We start from the raw sequence: 23,670 nt of genomic DNA, 5'->3' as shown, positions 1-23,670 counted from the left end.
GATGCCTTTTCTATTCAACAACATTTATTACAAAACTCTCAAAATCAAACTTAGTAGATACTGTCAAATTTCTGTAATTCCCTCCCTCAATGTTTTTCTCAGTTTGTTGGAGTGCAACATTCTGAATTAAAAATCTCTTCTAGTTAGCTTGCTGTGAATTCAGAAATCAGTGAAGAGAAATTTGATTTCGTGACAGAACCTGCCCCTGCTGTAATCCAAGCCTTCTATCAGCCTCTGATGTGGATGAGACTCCAGTCTGAATCCAGGGCTGGTCTCCTGCATGCTCCCTCCTGAAGCCTTGCTCACTCCTCTTCATCTCTTTCTCTCCTCCTCTGAGCACCACCAAATGCTGATGTCATAGTGCCCCTGGGGAGCATCAGAATCCTGCCGCCCAACAATGGCCTTTCCCGGGAGAGCCCGTGCCCAGGGCACGCATGAGAGCAAGCTGGAGAGGGAGAGAGGATGGGAGGGGAAGAGGTGGCCTGAGGGAAGGAACAGGAGGGAAGAGAGAATGAAGGGCAAGACTGGGACCAGCCATGCCTGTCCTAACAGCAGCCACCCAGCGGTGGCCCAGCCTGCTGAGAACTAGAAAATCAGAAGAAAAAGGAGAATCCACCAGGAGACCCAGGTTCCCATGAGCAGGGGCCTTTATCTAAAGTTAATGGAAGCTGAGCCGGGTCCTGACAATGTACCTTCTGATGGGGAGATGAGACTTTCCTCTGAAAGCTAAGGTAAAGGGCAGGCAGGGAGGGTGGGGAATCACGATGCTTCCGGAGCTTCCGGGTGACGCAGGTCAACATGTCCCCCCTCGGGCTTCCCAGGCACTGGCTTGCTGAAGGGGGCAGTGACTGGAATTTGGGGAGGCTGGAGCCGTGCAACAAGACTGGGAGTTTTGATTTTGTTCTCCGTTTGCTGGTTCGCTCTGGGCTTTTAGACAGGTCTCGCCAGCTTTTCAGTGTAACTGGATGCTTTCTCAAGGAATTCTTGTAAGAATCATAAACTATGGTCCATATTTATAAAATTCTAATGTAGACAATAATTTTTCCCAGTATTTTACTAACATGGGGAATGCGAAGGAATTGCCATTAGATGCATGGGCCAGCCTGTGATGTTGAGAGTATTTTCAGGGACAGGGAACTCTCCAAGTTGGATCCTTACAGGAATCCTCAGAGCCTAATTCCTCTCAGAGGGATGAGAACAGTAGGGACAGGAACTTCAATTCCCAAACCAGGGCCCAGAGAGAGCCCACAGCACCATTGGAAGTAGGTGATGTCTGTCTCTGGGTCCCCTCACCCTTTCCTGACTTGATCCTTTTTCTCTCTCGATGGGAAAGAGGGGTCCCTAGAATTTTATGTAACCCTAGGAACCATTAATCATGCAAAAACAATCGGCAAAAACACATTTATAGGAAGCGCAGTTCCACTGGGATTTTAAAGTAGTAGATGTTTTTGTTTGTTCTGTTTTGTTTCTGAGTTGGGAAAAGGTGGCTGTCAGAGACTTTTCGAAGCAGCCAGCCAGCGCGGTCTGACACTCCAGGGCTCCTGACAGGGAAACATGTGGGCACAATCCTGGAATCACTTTTTTCTCCCTGGATTTCTTGCCCTTCTTTTATGGATGAGTGTGGAAACAAATGAAGATTCAGCTTTCCTAAATCCAAGAAGGACATTTAAGAGAGAAAGCTACAAGGACTCTCATCTCACAGGGTGGGATCAAGACTTAACGCACTGCAGAGAGGCTGCCGTGGCCCCACCTCGAGCCTGAGTGGTGACTGGTGGCGTTATTACTGGAGTGATCCATTCTCATAGACTCAAAATGATGGAAATGCACTGTCCCTTCCTCAGTTCTCCATGGCAGTCAATCTATGGTCATTGCTTGACCTGATCACCAACCATCTGGACCATCATAGAAGCCCTTTCTACCTCAGCTGCTGCCTGGCATATGAAATGTCCACCATAGCCAGATTCATTTACTAAAACAGGGGTTTCATAATGTTTTACTTCCTGCTTAGAAGCTTTTAATGGCTCTCCAGGACCTTCAGGACAAAACGCTAACTCCTTAGGCTGCCATCTGAGGCCATGACAAATCGGTCTCAGCCTGTCTTCCCATATTAACGGCTCAACAAACCCATAGGGCTGTTTGATAACCTGCAAGTGAATCCTAAACACGTTTTGAACTTTCCCATTGCCTAAGGTTTGCTAAACGTGTGGCTCCACTATTACTCCCAGCCACGCTCTCCCCTGTCCCCCATCTCTTCTCTGCTCATCTCTCCTGGTTGTCGTCCAAAGCTCCTCCAGGTCTGGATCAGATCTCGTCTGTTTAAGAGCAGCCTCAGCCTCTCTTCCCACCCCAGCACCCCCTCAACCCTCCCCCTCCCAAACTCCTTGAGCCTCTGGGACTTTGGCAACCATGTGATAGTAGGCATATGTGGCAACGTTGAGCCAGTTATTTTTTTTTTTAAATAAGCCACAGAATTGATTCAAATGTTGCCAGTTTTTCTACTAGTGTAGGTTTTCTGGTCCATTGTATGAAAAGCAACAATGAAAGGAATCCAAAAGATCTCCTTGACACAATCAAACTGAAATTCAGTGCGATTAAATGTCTTGACAAAGTCACACAGCTAGCAAGGGGCAGGGCTGGGACACAAAGCCAACCTTTCTGATGTCAAATCCTGTGTTCTTTCTCCTGTACCACGCTTGATGATTCTACACAGGAAAGAGTATTGTGCATTTGGCCATGAATCAAAAGAGACCAGTTTGTATTAAATTAGAGACCTTCATTCACATTGCAATATGACATTTCAAAGCTACTATTAGAGCATAAGGGACTGTAACCAATGACCACCTTTTCTTCTCCTGTCCTCTAACCAATGACCACCTTTTCTTCTCCTGTCCTCACTCACACGCTTTGAGAACACATAGGATGAGGGATGGATGATAGTAATAATAACGTGACAGAGAGAAACTCACCCTTTTTTATAGCCAAGCAAATACAACCCATTGCATACATGTTGTGAAGATAAACCATAACTAGTCCTCAAGTAAGAGCACTTGACAGCACCCTTTATCCTTCTTAGTTCATCTTGAAATCACCTAGTAATCTGCATTAGCTAATTGCTTTTACCCAAGACCCAAGAGGGGAAAAAAAAGCAATCCAGACAGGAGATAGTTTTGCATCTTGGAGCAAGTCCCCTGCAGAATAGGTTCTCTCTTACCTTCTCAAGGAATTAGGAGATGGGGTCTGTCTTCCCTCATGTTTACATTTCAAAGAGGTGGCCTCCAGGTCTCTTAGGAAACACTCCTGAGTTTTACAGGTGGCCACAGGCTTATTTAGCTTTTCAAAAGATTTACAACATCTCAAAGGGACAGAGAAAGAATTTACAATGACACGTGTCCTACAGTAAATGCTCTCAGAGAAGGAGGAGGAAAGCAGTCTCTTTTCCTTATTGCATGAAAGATAATTCAAAACAGGTTTTTGATTTGTATTTACCCTTGCATTAGAAAGGAACAGTTGAGTTACAGCTGCACAGCTCCTTTGACGAGACAGAAGGAACAAGGGATGCAGACACCGGAAGGTTATTCAGAAAGTGTTCCTGGCTGGGCGCGATGGCTCAGGCCTGTAATCCCAGCACTTTGGGAGGCTGAGGCGGGCGGATTACCTGAGGTCAGGAGTTTGTGACCAGCCTGGCCAACATGGTGAAACCCCGTCTCTACTAAAAATACAAAAATTAGCCGGGCGTGGTGGCACACGCCCGTAATCCCAGCTACTCAGGAGGCTGAGACAGGAGAATTGCTTGAGCCCAGGAAACGGAGGTTGCAGTGATCCGAGATTGTGGCCACTGCACTCCAGCCTAGGTGACAGAGCAAGACTCTGTCTCAAAAAAAAAAAAAAAAAAAAAGAAGAAGAAAGTGTTCCCATGGCACCCTTGGAGGGGGATAATGTTCCTCTTACATCTTTGATGCTCCTTTTAGAAGTATGTGGTTTTATTATATATTATATTAATGTTAGGCTTTAGGTTAAAGGAAAATTCAATTTCGCTTTCCTAAGGACACAGGAACACGTATTTGAATCTAGGAGATTGACAATAGCTCTCCTAAGGGTCTGTCCCTTTCCTGTGCTAGCTTAGCTTAGCAATCAACCCATTAGTCCTTCAGCAAGTCTTCTGAGACCTTTCTGTGGGTCTGGCGTACACTGGACACTGTGGAATAGGGGAAATGTGAGACGAATGAAGTCCTCAGAGTGTAGTTATTCTCCTCACCAACCCCAGGTTCTAGGTCAATGATGAAACGGGTGCGTGCCAAAGTGAATGGCAATAGGCAAACAGCATTTACATTCTTCCCATGAAATGATATGATTTGTTAGCATGTTCAGTCTCTTTCTGCTTTCCTAGTTCATTCTTTTGAGCTGATAAATGGTTATATCACTTAATACTGTAGATTCTATCTTCAAAGGTCTATCTGCTAAGGCATTTAGTGGCTGAGCTATGACTCCGGGGGGCTGGCTCAGGTGTCCTAGTACCGTCACAGGTTGCACAGTGTCTTTGCAGAAGCCTGATTTTATTTGGAAGTCAGCTTCCCTCACTGAGGCTAGACACTGGGTCACTCAACTGACTGACGCCTTAGTTTTGGGGTTCCAGTTTCTACAGCTGGTTGATGAGCTCTGTGTTAGGGCAGCCTGGGGAAGAACTGAGCATTGGGGTGCCTTCAGTCCAGGTTGATTTTGTGGATTTGAAATCACTCTGTAAAACATCAAACTGTACCTCATAAATATGTAAAGTTACAATGTGTCAATTTTTAAAATTCTGTACAGCCATTAATTATGCAATAAAATAAGTATGCATTAAAAAAAAAAAAAGAAAGAAATCACTCTGATGCCCTTTAGGATGCGAGCATCTTTTCAGGTCTTTTTAGAATGCTGTCTTAGGTCAGGCTGCTAGAACACCTATCATAGGCTGGGTGGCTTAAACCACAGAAATTTCTATCTCATGGTTCTGGAGACTGGACCTCTGCCACCGGGGTGCCAGCATGGTTGGGTTCTAGCGATGCCCACTTTCCTTGGCTTGCAGACAGCTGCCTTCTCCCACTGTCCTCACATGACACAGAGTGAGCTCTGGTCTCCTCTTCTTACAAGGGCACAAATCCCATCATGGAGGTCTTGCCCTCAAGAGCTCATCTAAACCTAATTACCTCCCAAAGGCTCCACCTCGTCATACCATCACACTGGGGACTAGGGCTTCAACAGATGAATTTTGGGGGGCACAAAGATTCAATCCATAGCAGATGCATTTCTCAGTTGAAGCTAAAAAGCAATTCCAAAAATGTTTTCTTCTTTGGTAGATTCATACGGTATACACTGCTATGACCTTGCCAATGATTAAAATATTAGAAATTTAGAAATACCCATTGTAGTCACTGTCCCCAGTCCCCTAAGTGGCCTCATTCCTGTCACCTCATCTCTTCTCTTAGATTTGCCCCCTTCGCTTTGCAACCCTCTCCATAAGCCAGCAGGTCCCTGCTCTGCTGTGGCTGGTGTTTGCTCTGATTGGCTCATGCTCATGGCATGCCTAATAGTTTGAATATCATCCCTGGGACTGGCAAAGGAGGCACTGTGGACTACAAGGCTGGGGAAAGCTGGGAAGAAGGATGAAGCCTGGAGTGCTAAACGCAGATGTGCTGATCTGAAGTGTATGCCAAAGGACATCACCTTTATAGGGAAGTGGACCAGGAGGAGGGAGCGAGATAATGTCAGATTAGAAGTGAGGGTGTGACATCTACAGCCATCTGATCTTTGACAAACCTGACAAAAACAAGCAATGGTGAAAGGATTCCCTATTTAATAAATGGTGTTGGGAAAACTGGTTAGCCACATGCAGAAAACTGAAACTGGACCCCTTCCTTACACTTTATACAAAAATTAACTCAAGATGGATTAAAGACTTAAACGTAAGACCTAAAACCATAAAAACGCTAGAAGAAAACCTGAGCAATACCATTCAGGACATAGGCATGGACAAAGACTTCATGACTAAAACACCAAAAGCAATGGCAACAAAAGCCAACATTGACAAATGGGATCTAATTAAACTAAAGAGCTTTTGTACAGCAAAATAAACTAGCATCAGAGTGAACAGACAACCTATAGAATGGGAGAAAATTTTTGCAGTCTACCCATCTGACAAAGGGCTAATATCCAGAATCTAAAAGGAACTTAAACAAATTTACAAGAAAAAAACAAACAGCGCCATCAAAAAGTGAGCAAAGGATATGAACAGACACTTCTGAAAAGAAGACATTTATGTGGCCAACAAACGTATGAAAAAAAGCTCTTCATCACTGATCATTAGAGAAATGCAAATCAAAACCACAATGAGATACCATCTCACGCCAGTTAGAATGGCAATCATTAAAAAGTCAGGAAACAACAGATGCTGGAGAGGATGTGCAGAAATAGGAACGCTTTTACACTGTTGGTGGGAGTAAATTAGTTCAAACATTGTGGAAGACAGTGTAGCGATTCCTAAGGGATTTAGAACCAGAAATCCCATTTGACCCAGCAATCGCATTACTGGGTATATACCCAAAGATTATAAATCATTCTGCTATAAAGACATATGCACACGTATGTTTATTGCGGCACTTTTTACAATAGTAAAGACTTGGAACCAACCTAAATGCCCATCAATGATAGACTGGATAAAGCAAAAATGGCACATGTAGACCATGGAATACTATGCAGCCATAAAAAAGGATGAGTTCATGTCCTTTGCAGGGACATGGATGAAGCTGGAAACCATCATTCTCAGCAAATTAACATAGGAACAGAAAACCAAACACCGCAGGCTCTCACTCATAAGTGGGAGTTGAACAATGAGAACACATGGACACAGGGAGGGGAACATCACACACTGGGGCCTGTCAGGGGATGAGGGGCTAGGGGACGGATAGCATTAGGAGAAACACCTAATGCAGATGACGGGTTGATGGGTGCAGCAAATCACCATGGCATGTGTATAACTATGTAACAAACCTGCACGTTCTGCACATGTATCCCAGAACTTAAAGTATAATTAAAAAAAAAAAAAAAGAAGAGGGGAGGGTGTGAGTCTCCCGTCTGCTGCATGGCTGTTGACTCATTTTCGGGAGCCAGCACCACTGCTGGGGAGTCCCACTTCTGGTCCTGATGGAATAATAGGGAGCAGGTTTACCCTCCTGTCTTAAAAACAGCCAGAAAGCTGGACAAGTATCTGAAATAACAGTGGACACTGGACAATAGGCAGAACAGGACAGGGATTCCTGGGAGACGGGAAGCAATAAGAGCAGCCTTGCAAGTGTCCAGCTCAGCAGTGCAGGAAGAGGGAGCCCAAACAGAGCCCGAGGGCCTACCCAGCTCAGGAGATGGAATGTGGGCTTCTGGGAGGCCAAGGGGGCTCGAATTTGCAGGGCAGAGATCTGCAGAAGAAGGAGCCACAGAGAATGGTTCAGAGATCTGCAAGGAGTGCCTTCGAGTCTTCAGCTGAGTACTGGTCTGCACATGAATGTGAGGAAACCACCAAGGAAGGAGCTTGCAGGCAAAACGATCTTCAGAAATCACTCAGACCTGGGGATACTTTGTGTCTGTGAGAGCAGCTTAGAAATATATCCCTAAATTACCTGATAGTCTTCCTTTCAAAAACAGGTGCCTACTCCTACCTCCCTTGATTGTGGGCTGGGCTTACTAATATGCTTCTAAAGGACAGAATGTGGTGAAAGTGACGGTGATGGTTTGTGACTTTAGAGACTATGGTGTAGAAAGCTCTGTGGCTCCTGCTTGCCCTCTCTTGGGTCAGTCCCTCTGGGGAAGCCAGAAGCTGTATTGCTCAATCAGCCTCCGGACAGGTCCATGAGGCAAGAAATGGAGCCCCTGGCTATAGCCATGTGAGTCACCATCCTGGAGGCAGATCCTTTGGCCCCAGTCAGAGGGCTCCATTCTAGCCATCACTTTGACTGCGAGCTCACGAGACAGCTTGAGTCAGAGCCACCAGCTGGGCTGCCCCTGGATTCCTGACACAAGAAACTGCAGGGACTAAATACTTGTTGTTTCAAGCTGCTAAGTTTTGAGGTAAATTTTACACAACAAAAACTACATTTCCACCAGCCAGACTGGGGAGACCCCCTAAAATTCAGGACATCGAGGAGAAAAGTAGAAGAGAATTGCCTGGAAGAGGTGACAAATTAGTCCTAGAACAAAGGCTGTTCTGGATCTGCTGTAACAATATTGAACATCAAGCCTCAAAAAGATCAAACTAATCTTAAGTAACTTTACTGCGTCTCAGAACAAAGCACAACGCTGTTTAAAGGAATATAACAAAACCTAGCCACCAACGGTACAAAATTGACAATGTCCCGTGTCCAAACAAAAATAACGGGCTTGCAAAGAAGCAGGATAATATGACCTAGGATCTGGAGAAAAATCAATCAATAGAAACAGATCCTGAAATGACATTCATGATAGAATTAGATGAGGGTGTTAAAACAGCTACTATTTATATAACCATATGTGAATGACATTCAATGTAAACCCTTTGTATCAGGGTTCTCCAGAGAAGCAGAACCAGATAGGATAGATACAGATAAATGAGAGGGTATTTAGTTTGGAAATTGGCTAACATGATTATGGAGGCTGAGAAGTCCTGTGATTTGCTGTCTGCAAGCTAGAGAACCAGGGAAGCTGGTGACATAGCAAAGGCCTGAGAACCTGAGGGGCCACCAGTGCAGGTCCTGGAGTCCAATGGCTGGAGAGCCTGGAGTGCTGATGTCCATGTGCAGGAGAAGAAGGCTGTCCCAGCTTCAGAAGAGGGAGTGAATTTGCCTTTCCTCGGCTTGTTTGTTCTGTCGAGGAATTCACCTGATTGGATGGAGCCCAGCCCGCATGGGTGAGGATGCATCTTCCTTCCTCACTCAGTTCACTGATTCAAATGCTGACCTCTACCAGAAACACACTCAAAGACATCCTCAGAGACAATGCTGTACCAGCTATCTGGGTATCCCTTAACCCCGTCAAGTTGACACCAAAAATTAACCATCACACCCTTCAATTGTAACTTCAGGAATTGTCAGATTGGTTACAAAAAAGAATACCCAACTGTATGGGGTCATTAAGAAAGCCACTTTAAACATAAAGACAGGACAAAGTAAACAGAACGGAAAGAGATACATATGTGATGCTAACACTAATCAACAGAAAGCTGGAGTGGCTATATTAGTATCAGAAAAAATTGATTTCAGAGCAAGCAATATTAGCAAGGATGAGGGTCATTTGTTCATCTTTGACAATCCTAGATGTGTGTAGTTCTCATAACAGAGCTGCAAAGTTCATGAAGGGGTGACTTGGGAAGGGAAAGACTTTCTGTACTAAGTAACACTTCCCCCCAGGTATACACTACCGTTGGGAATTGCCTTGTTTCATGCAGCCATAGAAAATTCTTGTTCTTGGCCGAGTGCTCTGGCTCACGCTTATAATCCCAGCACTCTGGGGGGTCGAAGCGGGCAGATCACTTGAGCTCAGGAGTTCCAGACAGCCTGGGCAACATGGCGAAACCCTGTCTGTATCAAAAAATTCAAAAATTAGCTGGGCGTGATGGGACTCATCTGTAATCCAGCTACTTGGGAGGCTGTGGTGGGAGGATCGCTTGAACCTGGTAGGTGGAGGTTGCAGTGAGCCAAGATTGCCCCACTGCACTCCAGCCTGGGTGACAGAGTGAGGCCCTATCTCAAGAAAAAGAAACGAAGGAAGGAAGGGAGGGAGGAAGGGAGGGAGGGAGGAAGGAAGGAAAGGAAAGGAAGGAAAGCAAGGGAAGGAAGGAAGGAAGGAAAGAAGGAAGGGAAAGAGAAAGAAAGAAAGAAAGAGAGAGAAAGATCTACTTATCAAAAGATCTACTTACCAATTGATATGGGGTTCAATTGGGGAAAAAAAATTTGAAGCCATCTTCCCAGAGATGACAATAAACAGAAATAAACAAGTGAAAACCCAGAAGATCTGTGGTTGCTAATCAGAGGAAGCGGGTCTGAACAAAGAAGCACTTAGCCGTATATACCAAGCAGTGTCCAACAGGTTCTTAGCAGAGGCAGAACGTCATGACTTTTCTCAAGCACTTCTCATAAGTTTCTTCCCAGAGCAATCAGAGATGCTGCATCCAGTTTGCTTATTCACAGTTTGGGCACAAAAGAGATCTTCCTCAAGCCAAGGAGGAGGCAAGCTTGACAAGGAGCAGGATGGCCTTCACAGCAGCGCAAACGGGAGCTCCTGTGAAATTCTCCCGGAAGGCAGAGCTAAGAGATGTCAGCCCTGAGGCTTAGCATCCCCACAGAGGAACTGACCAGGACCCCGGGAGTCCTGCCCCAGCTGTGTCCCTAAGTTGCTGGGTTAACCTCTGTAGAATGTGAGGATGGCCTGGTCATTTTCATTCTCGAGAGACATTGGGGAGAAAAAGAACATTTTGTGAATGATGTTGTGTGTCCACAGGTAACTCTGAAGCGTGAGCTGCCAGAATTCAAGGCCACCTGCTTAATAGAAGACAACTAGGAACCTCATCCATGAGCATAGTAAGCACTGCTGTTCAGTAGTTCTGTTATCTGCTAAGGTGTTATGACCATTAGATAAATAATATTGTTTGGCAACTGCAAGGAAAAGAACTGTGTAAATTGGTTCCAAACATTGCCACTCGAGTGCAGGAGTTCGAGACCAGCCTGGGCAACATGGCGAAACCCTGTCTCTGTAAAAAAAAAAAAAATACACATCGTGGCTAACATGGTGAAACCCCATATCTACTAAAAATACAAAAAATTAGCTGGGCGTGGTGGCGGGCGCCTGTAGTCCCAGCTACTCTGGAGGCTGAGGCAGGAGAATGGCGTGAACCTGGAATGCGAAGCTTGGAAGCTTGCAGTGAGCTGAGGTCGTGCCACTGCACTCCAGCCTGGGTGACAGAGTGAGACTCTGTCTCAAAACAAACAAACAAACAAAAAAACACAAAAATTAGCTGGGTGAGGATGTTGCCCAGGTTGGTCTTGAACTCCTGAACTCCTGAATTCATTCATCAGTGATAAACCCCTGCAAACACTGAGTGGTAACAGCTTGAACTGGTAAAGTGATTTGATATTTTATTGGTTATCTGGATCCCAATATATCTCATTTAATTTCCCCCCAAAGCTGCTGAGATGGGGATGGTTATCTCTTTTTAACAGCTGAGGATGCTGAGGTTCAGACAGCACTCAGCCAGGTGGCTGAGCTGGACTTGAATTTGAGCCTGTTGGATTCTGAACCCTAGACTTCGTGTACCTGACCAGGTGGCCTATTATTAATGAGAAGATCTACAGTCATGCGCCGCATAACAATGCTCTGGTCAACTACAGACTGCGTATACGATGGTGCTCCCATAAGACTCTAATACTATATTTTTACTATACCTTTTCTATGTTTAGGTAAGTTTAGACACACATACTGACCCATTGTTTGCCTCTCTGGGCCTGAGTTTTCCTATCTAAGGAAAGGGGGACTTTTAAGGGTCTTCTACCTCTGAGCTCTCCTTAGAATCCTGTCTGTGTAGCTGTTGTCTTAGCACTGGGGAATGTGGGACTTGAGATGTGCTGCTTAAAGCTGTGACAACCCCACACTTGTTTAGCAAGGTCATGGCGACTCCGAGGACTGACTCACGGTGATATGCGGGGTCTTTTTCTTCCTCCTGGAATCAGAGCCCACTGTAACAGTCCAGACTTCCCAGCACAGCCGCCACTGTTTCTAAGCGATGGAGTTCTTTCCTCCCATCCCTGGTCATGTTGAGGTCTCTTTCCCTGCCCCATCCTCGAACCTTGGTCTCTTTCTTCTTTCCTGCCTCTCTGCTGTTCTCTGTTCTAGCCCCGCTCATTATGAATCGTTCCCAATCTGACCTGAGGAGAAAGGATGTTCCATACCCACTCTTGCTTCATCCAGTGGAAGACAGGCATGGGGCTTGCTGTGAGCTCCCGAGCTCCCTCGCTCACCAGCGGCCAGCCACGGGCCTTCTTTCAAGCACCTGGGCATGCCTGACTGCTGTGTGTGTGCTGCTGGCTGGCCCGTGGTTCATTCTGCTCCTTGACATCTGGCCTAGATTTGCCTAGGTCGGTGCCTGCTCAGGCCACCCAGGTCAAGTGAATCCTCTTGCTTGGGGACAGGGCAGGTCAAATCCTGTATCAGTGCACAGCACTTCAGTTCACAGCGGCCAGGAGCACTGTGACAGTTTTTACGCGATCACAACCCCAGACTGTGCACTTCCTGAGGACAGACACTGTGTCTGGTCTGCTCCCCTTTGGAGACCCCATTGCTCGGCCTAGGGCCTTCAACATGCTCCTCTGTGGCCAGCTGTCAGCCTTTATCATCCTGCCACTTCCTATGCCTCGACTCTAATCTGCGAGCCCCGCCCTAACTGTGGAGTAGGCCTCTGGACAGCCCGGGTGACCATCAAAACCTTCTGTGCTTTGGTTCCAGATGTTTGTTCTCCGAGGATCACTGTCCTCTCTGCAGAATCCAGGCCCTTTTACACCTGCCGCTTCCGCATGGAACTGGCCCTGCTCAGCCAGCCACAGCACCCAGGGGCCCCATTCCACCTTGGGTGGATTCCCAGGCTGCTCTGTTCCCTGCTGCCAAGGTAGGGAAGCGGCACTAGGTGAAGCGGCACTAGGTGGCCTCTGGTTCCCACCTGCTTCTTGAGAGAGTGCCCAGGACAAAGTCACCTCGTGAGGGGCCTCCAACCAAGGAGTGGCCTTAGACCCCAAGGAGATGCCCTCCCTTTCCCGGAGCCCCAGGCACTGGTACCAGGGATAAAAGGCTGTACCTCTGGGGGAAGAATTCATTGTCCTCTCTTTGGGATCCTTTCTGCCAGGGCAGTTACAGAGCTAACCATGCTCAGAGTCCTGGGGGATCAGCCGGCGTTTCTCCTTCCTACAGTAGCTCGCCGGACACCCATGAACAGGGATGTTCACTCTTCCTGCCTACCTTGCCCCAGGTATTCTGGGCCTGTGCAGGTGGTTGATCTGCACAACTTCAGAGTTCTCAGGATACAACAGCTACTGTCACCAACTGGGCTCAGCAGTGGACAGATCCTTCTGGGAATGGCCACTCCTCAACTTACGGGGTTTTAGAATTGAAAAATCTTCCAACCCTGCAACTGTGACAGCGGCTTCCCATGATGCCTTTTTCATCCTCAAAGCAGATCTGTGTCATGTGCAACTGCAGCCCATTTCCCGGATTGTGAAACTGAGCCTCTAGAATCAGGATGCTTGTGCTGGCTTTGCTAAGGCATTACTCAGCCCCTCCTTCCTCCTCCAGTCAGCTAGAGCAAGGTTACTCATCCCCTGAGTTCCCTCTCCTCTTCCGAGTGTGGCTAGGCCCTGGGATTGGCCAGGGGGATCGCCTCAGCTCTCCTGGCTGAGTCACTGCTCAGTCAGGCCTGGTTGCTGATAGCACAGCCAAGGGCCCTCCCAGGGGGACTCCAGCCAGTGCTGGATCAAAAGCACCAGGGCTTTGGAAAGTCCAGTTTCATTTATCGCCTGGGAGCGCACTGTGATCTAGTGAGTGTTTTCTTCCCATTGCTTGTTTGTACAAAGGCTCCCCGCAACCTTGGCCTTCCCTGAGTGGCAGGCTGGGCAGCAGCGGGTCCTAATTTGCTCTGAATCTAGTCAGACTTTGCTCATCAGAACTGACTCTAGCCCTGCTGGGCCCCCAGGCTCATCATTTTCAAAATGAGGGCTTTGAGTTAAATTTTGCTGTATTTTCAGACCTCCTATCTCCACATTTGAATAATGGACTTGTTTTACACAAAAAAATAAACTTAAGTGGCCTGAAGTTGGACTGGCTTCCTGGAAAGCTTTTCCACATAGGGTAGACTTCTTCCCAGGCCAGCTTCTCCCTGGAGGTAGGAGGGGAGGGCGCAGGAGGGTGTCCTTCTGGGGCCTTGCAACCCCAGTGGTTTTGGGCAGCTGTGATGCACTTGCAGCTCTGGTCTCTGAGAAAACCCCTGTGGAGGTAGCTCACCTACAAACTGCAAGATTCTCTTTGTGTAGCTCCCACCTCTGCAATGTCAGCTTGGGACGGGCTGCCTAGATGGGAGCTGCCGCAAGCCCAGCTGGAGCATGTCCACACTTGACCGATGGACGGGAGCCGCGTCCCTGGACAAAGCTCTCCAAGCAGCTGCCCCCAGATGTCTATCTAGAGCTGACCGGCTCATCCAATTCACTAAGCTGCCGCATTCGATGCTGTTTCCAAGCTGGCCTCCTCCCTGGCCCTCTGCATCTCAGCAGAGCAGCGGTTCAGTCTCCACACCGAGACTTGTCTTTGAGTATCGCATCACACACCTCCACCCGCTCCATTCATCAACAAGCGTGTGGGTTTTGCCTCCAAATCTCTCTGAAGTCCTTCCACTTCTCGCTGAGCAGCCCCTGCCATCTGAGCCACCATCATGTCCCCTGGTTCCCTGCAGTGCCACCTGTCTGCTGGCTTCTACTCCTGCAGTCCATTTTCCATGCAGTGGAGGGGTGACTTTTTAAAGAAGTAAATTAGATCATATAATTCCCAGCTTTAAAATTCTTTTTGGACCAGGTGTGGTGGTTCACACCTGTAATCCTGGCACTTTGGGAAGCCAAGGTGGGAAGATTGCTTGAGCCCAGCTTGGGCAACATAGGGAGACCTTGTCTCTACAAATAATTGAAAAAATTAGCTGGGCGTGGTGGCATGCAGCTGTGGTCCCAGCTACTTGAGAGGCTGAGGCAGGAGGATTGCCTGAGGCCAGAAGGTGAAGGCTGCAGTGAACCAAGATTGTGCCACTGCACTATAGCCTGGGTGACAGAGTTGGACCCTGTCTCAAAAAGAATTGGTTTTGGAATAACATCTAAATAATACCTAAACTGCTTGCCTTGGCCTACAAGACTTGAATATTTGGCCCCTGCCTCCCCTCCAGCCCCCAGCGCCAGCCCCAGGACCTTTGCATCTGCCATTTCTGCTCTCCAGAAAACCCTGCGTCCTCCCCCGTCTTTGTAGACATAGGTGTTTCTTGTCATTTAGAGTTTCAGTTCAAATGTGACACCCTCCCATTGATGGAAATCATTTCACCACCAGACGTTATGTGGCTCATTGTTTATCCCCTGCCTGCCTCCCAGCGCCTGGAGGGGCGCAGGGAGCTGCCTGTCCCTCCTGTTCAGAGCCACCATTCCGCACCTGGACCACCGCTTGGCAGAGGCGAGAGTGGAAGCTGTCACCATCAGGATGAAGGACAGGGGTGACCCAGCGAGGAGAAGCTAAGAGGAGATGGCGATAGGTCAACGCGATTGCGCCTTTATGGTGGAAGAAACGAAGGGTGAGGGTCAGAAAAGTCAAGGACGGGCTCAGGTCCCGCCACTGGTGATGAGCGGGACCCACAGGACCGACGAGATCGCGGCCAGGCCCTGGGAGGCTTGCTTGGACATTTACCTGGCTGCCTTTTCTCTGCTCCCCTCCGTCCTCACTCCCCCAGTCATCGGCATAGGTCAATTCAGAGTGTTGAAGAAATACACAAGTTTGGCTCTGGAAAGGAAAATCAGAAAAGCAGCCTAAGGGGCCCCACCCCCAGGAACGCTAAGGTAGGCGGCCAGGGGTGAGCGGGCAGAGCGGGCCAGCGGGCCCTGAAAGCAGCCGGGCAGCCAGCGCTTCCCGAGTCCCCCTGGCGCCGCCCCGCTTGCCCCGCTTGCCCCGCCCCTGCCCCGCCCCCGGCCTCTGCCCCCGCCCCTGCTCCGCCCCCGAAGGCGAGCTGCGCTGACAGCGGGCGACCGGCTGGGTGTTTGCATACAAAGGCGGCCACGCGCGGCGCCGCTCGGTGAGTAGTCGCCGCCTCCAGCCTCCCGCAGTGGAGCCCGGGCCGCAGCCTCGGGTTAGGCGGGGCGAGGCGCGGCGCAGGGGCGCTGAGGGCGCGTGGCGAGGCGGGGGCTCGGCCCCGGGGGCCCGAGGACCGACGGCCGGGCTACGTCCCCCGCGGCCCTCTACGGGAAGTGGTTCGGGGGAGGGAGGCGGGGAAACAGGCCCTGGAGGCCGGAGGCCCTCGCGAGCATCCCTCGGGCCTGGCTTTCCTTGCGCGCCGCGAGGCCCGGCGTGGGCTCGGCCTAGCTGATCTCGAGCGGCGTGGGGGCCCCAGGGGGCTGCCGCGCAGTCCCAGAACCGCGGGGACCAGCTCCAGCCGGCTAGCGCGGGTGCGTCCTGGCTCTGCGCGATCATCCCCTGCTTTGCGCCGGGGACTGGGATGAGAGGCTTTCTTTCCCCCGGAGTTAGGATTCCAGCGCTGCAATTGAGGAAACTGAGGCCCAGAGAGGTTGACCTCTGTGCCCAAGGTCACACAGTTGCTGGGCGGCAGGGCAGGCTGAGCCCAGGTTGGAATCCCCGTTCTCATATTACAGCTCTCCCCTGCGAGGCCTCTGCACCTTTCTTGCAGCCTAGTAGGTGCTAGGCCTAGTGAGCTCCATCAGCTGCTCCTGCAACATAATTTTATTATGGGGAAGGCCAGGAAAATGCAGGATGAGAAGTAACGTTTTGGGAGTAACTTAAGTGCCGTGGAGCTAGAGTAGGTAATTTGTGTGGTCAGTAGTTGCTGGAGAAAGCAAATTCAACCCTGTTTTTGATCAGCAAGCAGGAAACCAATTAAGACAACTGGCAGTATTAATTTGGAGAGTTTTTAGAACCCAGTAGTTTCCCACGGGATAGAAGTGTCTTGGGGAATCAAAGCTCGTAACAGTTTTTTTAACTGGGGGTGTTGTGGTATGGTGGTCTAAGGGTAGTGATTGTGAGATTGGCTGTTTATCCTGTGTTCCGTAGTTTGGGTCTTATGAATGAAAGTAAGCAGTGGAGGAATGTATAGTATTTGAGAAATAAGTACATCCACACATGAACGCTTTTCTTGCTCCCAGATTCTTGTTGAAAGGTGTAACAGTTGGATTTATGATTCTATATTTTGATAGCGCTTCACGTTTGCCAGCATTTGTTATTGAGTGTTTTTATGCATGGTTGTGTGTTTTGGCTTTTATTATTCCTGTTCCCATGTGGGGCCCTGTGGTCTTGTGGAGCCAGGCATGAATAGAGCCCTGGACTTGGGTCGGGAGGTCTGGGCTCTGATCTGGGCTCTGCCTGAGCTCTCTGGGATCCTGAGCCAGTTCTTTCATCCACCCAGGTCTCGGTGATCAGCAATTCTTTTCTTTTAGAAAAGCACAGGGGAACAAGGGGCGGACCTGCTGAGTCTTGTGGTGTGGGAGAGAACCGAGGGTTCAGGTGAGAGACCGCAGGGATTCCTGGTTGGCGGGGGGATCTTGGAAGTGACTGAGGAGCCTGCCCTGGATTTGGTGGGGACGATCGGCCTGGCCCGGACAGAAGGAAGTCTGTGGGCCCTGCTCTTCTGCTCTTTGCCTCGTGAGCTGCACGAAGGGCCCAGAACAGAGGGCAGGGGAGGGTCAGGAGATGACAAGCTATTTCAGAAGAAGATCCTGAGGCCACCGTGGCCTGAGAGGCGCCAAGGCCGGCACAGAGCGCTGGGCTTTGCAGTTGTTGTTCTGACCACTCAAAGATGTAGAACTTGGGCAGAAGACTTGAATCCTCTGAGCCTCAGTTTTCTCATCTGTAAAATGAAGGGATAATCATAGCCATTCACAGAATTGTTGTAAAAATAACTGAGATAAAAACGAGCCCCTGGGACATAATATGGGGTCCACGAATCATTGTGGTGGTTATTATTTTAAGGTGCCACAGGGTGCCAGCGAGGAGGGGCTCTTTGCAGGGTTGGGACACTCCTGGCTGACGCCGGCCTCTGCTCTATAAATCATCCCTGTGGGACGCCCCCTCCCCCTGCCTGCCACCTCTCTTCCGGTTGGCTTTTCCGGACCCTCTGTGTACTGGGTTCAAGGCCTAAAAGGTACCTGAATGAGATTAGTTGATTTGCGCAAGCCTGCCAGTGGGGGTGGTTGAGGGCTACAGGCAGCTTTTTCCTTAGGGTGGGAGTTGCACGGATGGCGGCAGCTTTTGGAGCATTTTGGGAGACATCCAGGTGTCAGGTCCCGCCAGGACACCGAGGCTGGCGGTTTGACCTGTTTGCACTTGCACTTCCTCACTGGTAACCTGGGCACAGGATCTCGGAGCTTTTGAGGGGTCCTGAGGAGGAAGTCCCTGGAATCACCCACTAACAGCTTTGGGGCTTGTTCCTTGAGAAGGGCAAAGTCACAGTTTTGACACTTTATTGAACCCTGGCCCAATGTACTGTATAATAAGCCCACTCATTTAACACTGGAATGGGGTGTGTGGGGAAAAAGAGTTGGTACAAAACCCAAGCAGAGCCTTTCAGTGACGTCACAGGTTCTTCCTTCAGAAGGGGCCCGGGTGCCTGTCAGATGGCTGTTTCTGAAATGTTCGCTTTCTGAGCTGTGAGTGAGGGTGTGGAGAGAGAGGGGCCCATGCCTGTGTGTGGAGGGGACACACCTGCACTGGCCCTGCTCCTTGATCAGAGGATGCACCGGTGCCCGAAGGGAATCTATGCCCCCCAGGAGACCACACTGGGCCCTGGGGCTGCTGGGGTCCGGAGCAAGTGCCCTGACCTCCCCTCCTGTTGGCTGCCTTCCTCTTCCTTTTTCCACTGCTTTCCCCTCTCCGTCTCCCCACCTGTAATTCACCCAACAAGCCCTTAGAGCTGGGGTTGGGGTGGGGTCTGTGCAGGCAGATATATGTTGAGTAGTGAGTTTCTGCCTGTAGAAAGCTCTGGGTCTGGGTCCAGGCTGACACTTTTCACAATGAGGTATGTGGCCCAGGAGTCTTAAAACCTCAGCACAGTGTCTGGCCCACAGGCTGTTCTGCACTCTGAGGGATGCAGGGTGCCTTGTGCCATTCCCACTCCCAGCTGAGAGGTTGGGAGGAACCAGATGGACTGGGCTCCGTCAGGAGAGAAGCCAGAAGCATTTTCACACCGGCGGTCATGGCTACAGGGGGATGGCTACAGTGGATTTTTCAACCCACTGACCACATTTTGTGATTCTTGCAACTACTTAGAATTTTCGGCTGATGCCGAATGCTGGGGCTTTCCAGAAAAAGCTGTAGACTGTTAGAACAGGCACTTTGCTCTGTAAGGAGGCCTGTTTGTTCCAGAGTGTAAGCTGATTTGCATTGGCTCACAAAGCTGTCCACAGACCCTGCATGGGAGACACAACCAACACCCCCATGTGCCTGCTGGCACGCACTTGTGCCCCCCACCCCCCCGGCCTTGCCCCCTGGAAACCCTTGCTCCTCTCCCCTTGCCCTCTGTCCCCTTAGCCACACATACTCACTTTTTGAAGAAGTCGTCCTCTGTGTTCATGGATCTCGCTAGGCCATAAGTCTTCAGTTTATAAGACAGGATACAAGCAACAAGGGTTTTAGGATAATGAGCACCCGACAAGGCACGTGCCCAGACAACTGTTCTGGCAAAAGAATGTCCCGCCATTGGACTCTGCAATGCCAGAATGCCACCAGTCTCGGGGTGGCCTCTTTGGGCTCAGATTTGGGGCAAATGAGAACGTGTTACCACCCTGGTGGAACGTAGGCATAGCCTTCAGATAGTTCTGTATTCATTTTAACCAGTAATGTTCTTTGCCTCTGTCTTTTTGGGAAGGTACCATTTACGTAGGTGATCTATACAAAGTCCTCTCCAGCAAGAGACGTTATTCAAAGACTGGGTTTTGTCTGGAACCAGTTTGTGGTCACAGAGTTAGCACCTGGTTTTTATTTGGTGCATGTGCTTTGAAAAGTACTTTATGTTTACTGCCTCACAACAGTCCTGTGAGGTGGCTGTGCTGATGTCATCCCTTTTTATAAAATAGATGCGAAACCGCAGTGCAGACAGCTTAGTAACTTGTCCATGGCCACAGAGTTAGTGGAAGGTGGAGGCAGGATTTGAATACCTCTTACCTACTGAGCTATATTGTCTCCTAATAGATAGTGCCCTGGAACATCCAAGTGATATTTGCTCACCTCCCAATTGCTGGGGTGTGGTAGGGGTGGGGGGTGATACAGAAATAAAGTTATAAGGGTAGAACATTCTTTTTGACCAAGACACGAATTTGGACAGAGGGCTTTTGAAAGTGTGTAGAGAGAGCGTGCCATTGGGTCTTCAAAGGAAAATAACTTTCTGTCATTCATCAGTGAGCTAAATAATTGAGCCAAAGGATTGGAGTCAAAGCCTCGGGCTGTTTGGCCCCGCATAGTGGTCACACCATATTTAGATGTGTGCACCCACCTTTATCCAGGCCATTTGTATTTCTTGGCAGGAACCTGAGAACAAGCGTCACCTGGGATTGTAGTGTCTGAGGGTTGCAAAGTCTCAGCGCTGGAGGAGTTGAGTGATCACTCATCTGACCTTCCCTTCAAAGCAGGAGTACCCCTGTCCAGCACCCTCTTCTGTCTCAGTGGTTTCAGTGATGGGGAGACCCTGAGACTGAGTGGACCAGAGTTTTCCATCCTTCACTCCCAGTTCTCTGAGGTCACTAATAATTGATGTGAAATACATGCAGACATAAAAAACAAAAGCTAGAAAGCAACATTATGGGAAGTATTTATGATAAAAAGTGAAGATCTCTTCCTCCTTTTCCCAGGCTGGTCCCAGGGATGAATCTTGTGAATCTTGTTTTGTATATAGCTCATTCCATATTTTTTTATGCATATCAAAATATGTACACATGTAATTTTTAAAAAATGGGTTCGGCTGGGCACTGTGGCTCACACCTGTAATCCCAGCACTTTAGGAGGTTGAGATGGGCGGATTATGAGGTCAGAAGATCGAGACCATCCTGGCTAACATGGTGAAACCCTGTCTCTACTGAAAATACAAAAAAATTAGCTGGGCGTGGTAGCAGGTGCCTGTAGTCCCAGCTACTCAGGAGGCTGAGGCAGGAGAATGGCATGAACCCGGGAGGTGGAGCTTGCAGTGAGCCGAGATCGTGCCACTGCACTCCAGCCTGGGCGACAGAGTGAGACACCATCTCAAAACAAAACAAAACAAAACAAACAATAAAACCCCACAGTGGGTCCATGTTATGAGTATTTTTTACCCGTTTTCATTCTATATGTACCTTTTCATGTTAATATTTATGGAGCTACTCTCTCCCATTTTATTAACAGCCTCATAATATTCTATTTTACAATGTGAATGGCCCATAATTTATTAAGCCAGAGTCATACAGATATTATTTCCAATTTTCCCTATTCCAATTAATGCTGCAGTTACTGTTTTTGTACATGGATCTTACTGTATTTGTAAGATCAGTTCCCAGCAGTATAGTTACTGTGGTTTGCCAACATGTGCCCCAAAAGATGGGCATTGCCACATTGCCTACCCCATTTATGACCCTGCTAGTAGTGAGTGTGGATGTCTGATTTTCCTACTTTTCACAGGCCCTGGGGTTTTAATGAAATGCTTTGATTTTGGACCATCTGAAAGGCCTCTTTCGATTCCTGTATCTTTAATTATGAATGGGGTTGAATATCTCTCTCACGTATTACTGGCCAAATGTGAATTCTGTATACGTTTTGTCCATTTTTTCTTTTGAGCTGATCTGAGGCCGTTTTAAACTGACCTTAGTCTTCTAGAGGTGGCTGGTGTTGGCAAAAATTGTGGGGTTAGGAAAGCTGTGGCGGGGGTTTTGAATTTTGGCAGTTCCAAGAAAGCAGCGTTTCTTGGCAATTTGTGAAGCCTGGAGATGGATTCTGCCAATTTTGGAGTAAATGTGGAATTTTCTAATGTAATCGTGAGGCAAGAAACCACGAGACCTCTGTCACCTCATCCTGACAGTGTCAGCAGTGCTGTCCTTTCTGGAACTGTATGAAATTGTGGTCATGAATGCTTGGAGCTCGGCCGGCCGGCCATGTGCTGGAATTCTACAGATGAGCTTAATTATGGGAGCGCCCTCCTGTCCTGGGGCGGGGAGGGGAATGGGCAGGGTGGGGGTGGGCTGGAGGAGGAAATGCCTGTCGCTTTGCCACCCTGGAAGCTCACTGCGGGAGCTGCACATTTTCCCACCTGCCTAACATAGGCAGGGCTTTGGTGGCTGGACCCCAGGGCTGGCTGTTTTTGCTGTTTCATCACTGTCGTCAGGAAGTATTGAAAGGCCTTTAAAAGGCCTCTGACTTGCAGGGCCTCTGACCTGCTGGCCTTTTAAAGCATCTCCAGCTTTTGTAGTGAGTTTTTGTATTTTGGACGGGAATGTCTCACGAACCCTGGCATCCCAAGAAAGTCCCCAATTTCCCAGCAGGTAGTGATGGATGCAGAACTGTGCTCTTTTGTTTAAGAAGCTCCTCAGGGCACTCTGGTCAGGACAGTTTAACCACAGGACGCTGGTGGACTCAGTCAGTCCAGACCTGGCAGACGGCAGCAGCTGTCCGTGAGTGTATGCCAGTTACAGCAGGGCGTGGGCTGCTGCCCAGGTGGCCTGACTTTCTGTCTGTGTTCCTTTCCCTGCATCACCCTGAGTCTGAGCCAGACTTCCCCTTTTGTCACAGGTAATTCATCACCCTTATCAACCGCCGTGAGTATCAGTCCACAATGCTCTGAAAAGACTTCCTCTTTGCCGTTAGTGTAAATTACAGGAGGAAGCTAACACTTTATAAATCAATTTCATTTTCATGCAAGTCTTATTAGTCATTATACCATTTTGGGCACTTCTTAGGAGCTTTTTGTGTTTTTAAATGCTTTGGATGAAAATCCTCATTTGTCTCATAAACCTCCAAGGTGGATGTGATCTTGGCGAACACCAGTAACAGTGAGATGTTTGTGACTTCATCCGGTACTGGGCACACCACAGATAGAGTCCTCAGATGCTGAGACACTGCCTGCAGTGTGCTCAGAGGAGGGCGGCTAGGCAGTGAGCAGGAAGCCCCAAAATAGTCCCTGTCAAGCCCAGCTGGGGAGCCGACAGTGCCTTCCCTAGAGGAAGGGTGCCAGGGGTGGTCATTGAGCTGTCCGGACATGATCTGTTGGCCCCATGAGCAGCAGCCAGGTCTGTATCTGGGAGCTGTAATTTCCTGCTGATAACAGGGACATAGATAAGGGGGCCCCATCCCAGACTGATGTTGGCTTGGCTTTTGAATCACTAGGCTCCTTGGATGTGCCTTAAGCCCGCAGGTGCCCTTTACGCACCTGCCGTGAGGGCAGATGTGACCGAATGCATGTTTGCTCTCTGGGCAGTGAGTGGGTTTTAGGTAGCTTCTCTCCAGGAAATGATGAATCACTCGGAGCTGAGCAAGTGCCAGAGAAGTCTTCAATCACAGACTGAATCCGGGAGGGTGTTTTGGCTTTTCTAAGTCCTTAAGGGTTGTAGGGAAGGTTTTGAACTATGGCTTTTGACTTTACCTTCTGAGAGGCCCTGTCAGGGAGTGGTGATGCTGCGGGTGAGAACAGTTTTGAAGGTGTCACATCCAGGGCCAACCCTGAGGCTTGCTTCTGTAGCTACCTCCTCCGGGAATGTGACAATAATACGATTTTGCATGTGTTTTCCAGGAGCAAAGATCTTTCCAAACTAGTCATTGTGTTGACCACTGAGGATGACAGCCTGGTGGGCTCAGTCAGAGCCGTTGTGTTAATACCCTGCTCCCACACACATAGCTGGTAAATGCCAGAAGATAACACAGCCAGACCTT

General features: G+C 48.9%; 1 protein-coding gene and 1 long non-coding RNA gene across 24 annotated transcripts in view; one reads left to right on the top strand and one right to left on the bottom strand.

Annotated features, from left to right (window-relative positions):
• The window catches only part of LPIN1 (lipin 1), a 143,536-nt gene that overhangs the window by 47,658 nt on the left and 72,208 nt on the right, over positions 1-23,670 (top strand). For 6 of the 23 annotated variants that reach the window (XM_074012319.1, XM_074012316.1, XM_074012314.1 and 3 more), the window contains exon 1: positions 15,815-15,853. The exons of 10 other annotated variants lie outside the window; for them this stretch is intronic. Coding sequence is in view for 3 of the 13 variants with exons in the window: in XM_065527401.1 (XP_065383473.1) it covers positions 10,569-10,577 (9 nt within the window). In the remaining 10 variants the exon portion in view is untranslated. Of the gene's footprint in view, positions 1-10,497; positions 10,578-15,814; positions 16,224-23,670 lie in introns of those variants that run through there. 7 more of the 23 variants (XM_074012321.1, XM_074012318.1, XM_074012313.1 and 4 more) reach the window with 2 other exon arrangements.
• On the bottom strand, positions 15,124-15,664 carry LOC135966881 (uncharacterized). Its single transcript, XR_010580569.1, has 2 exons — positions 15,472-15,664; positions 15,124-15,335 (listed from the first exon to the last, which is right to left on the bottom strand). It is a non-coding gene; the product is annotated as an uncharacterized lncRNA (long non-coding RNA).

Source organism: Macaca fascicularis, chromosome 13 (assembly GCF_037993035.2).
Source record: "Macaca fascicularis isolate 582-1 chromosome 13, T2T-MFA8v1.1".
Classification (NCBI taxonomy): domain Eukaryota; kingdom Metazoa; phylum Chordata; class Mammalia; order Primates; family Cercopithecidae; genus Macaca; species Macaca fascicularis.
Note: the sequence above shows the minus strand (reverse complement) of the source record. Positions and strands in the feature narration are given on the sequence as shown.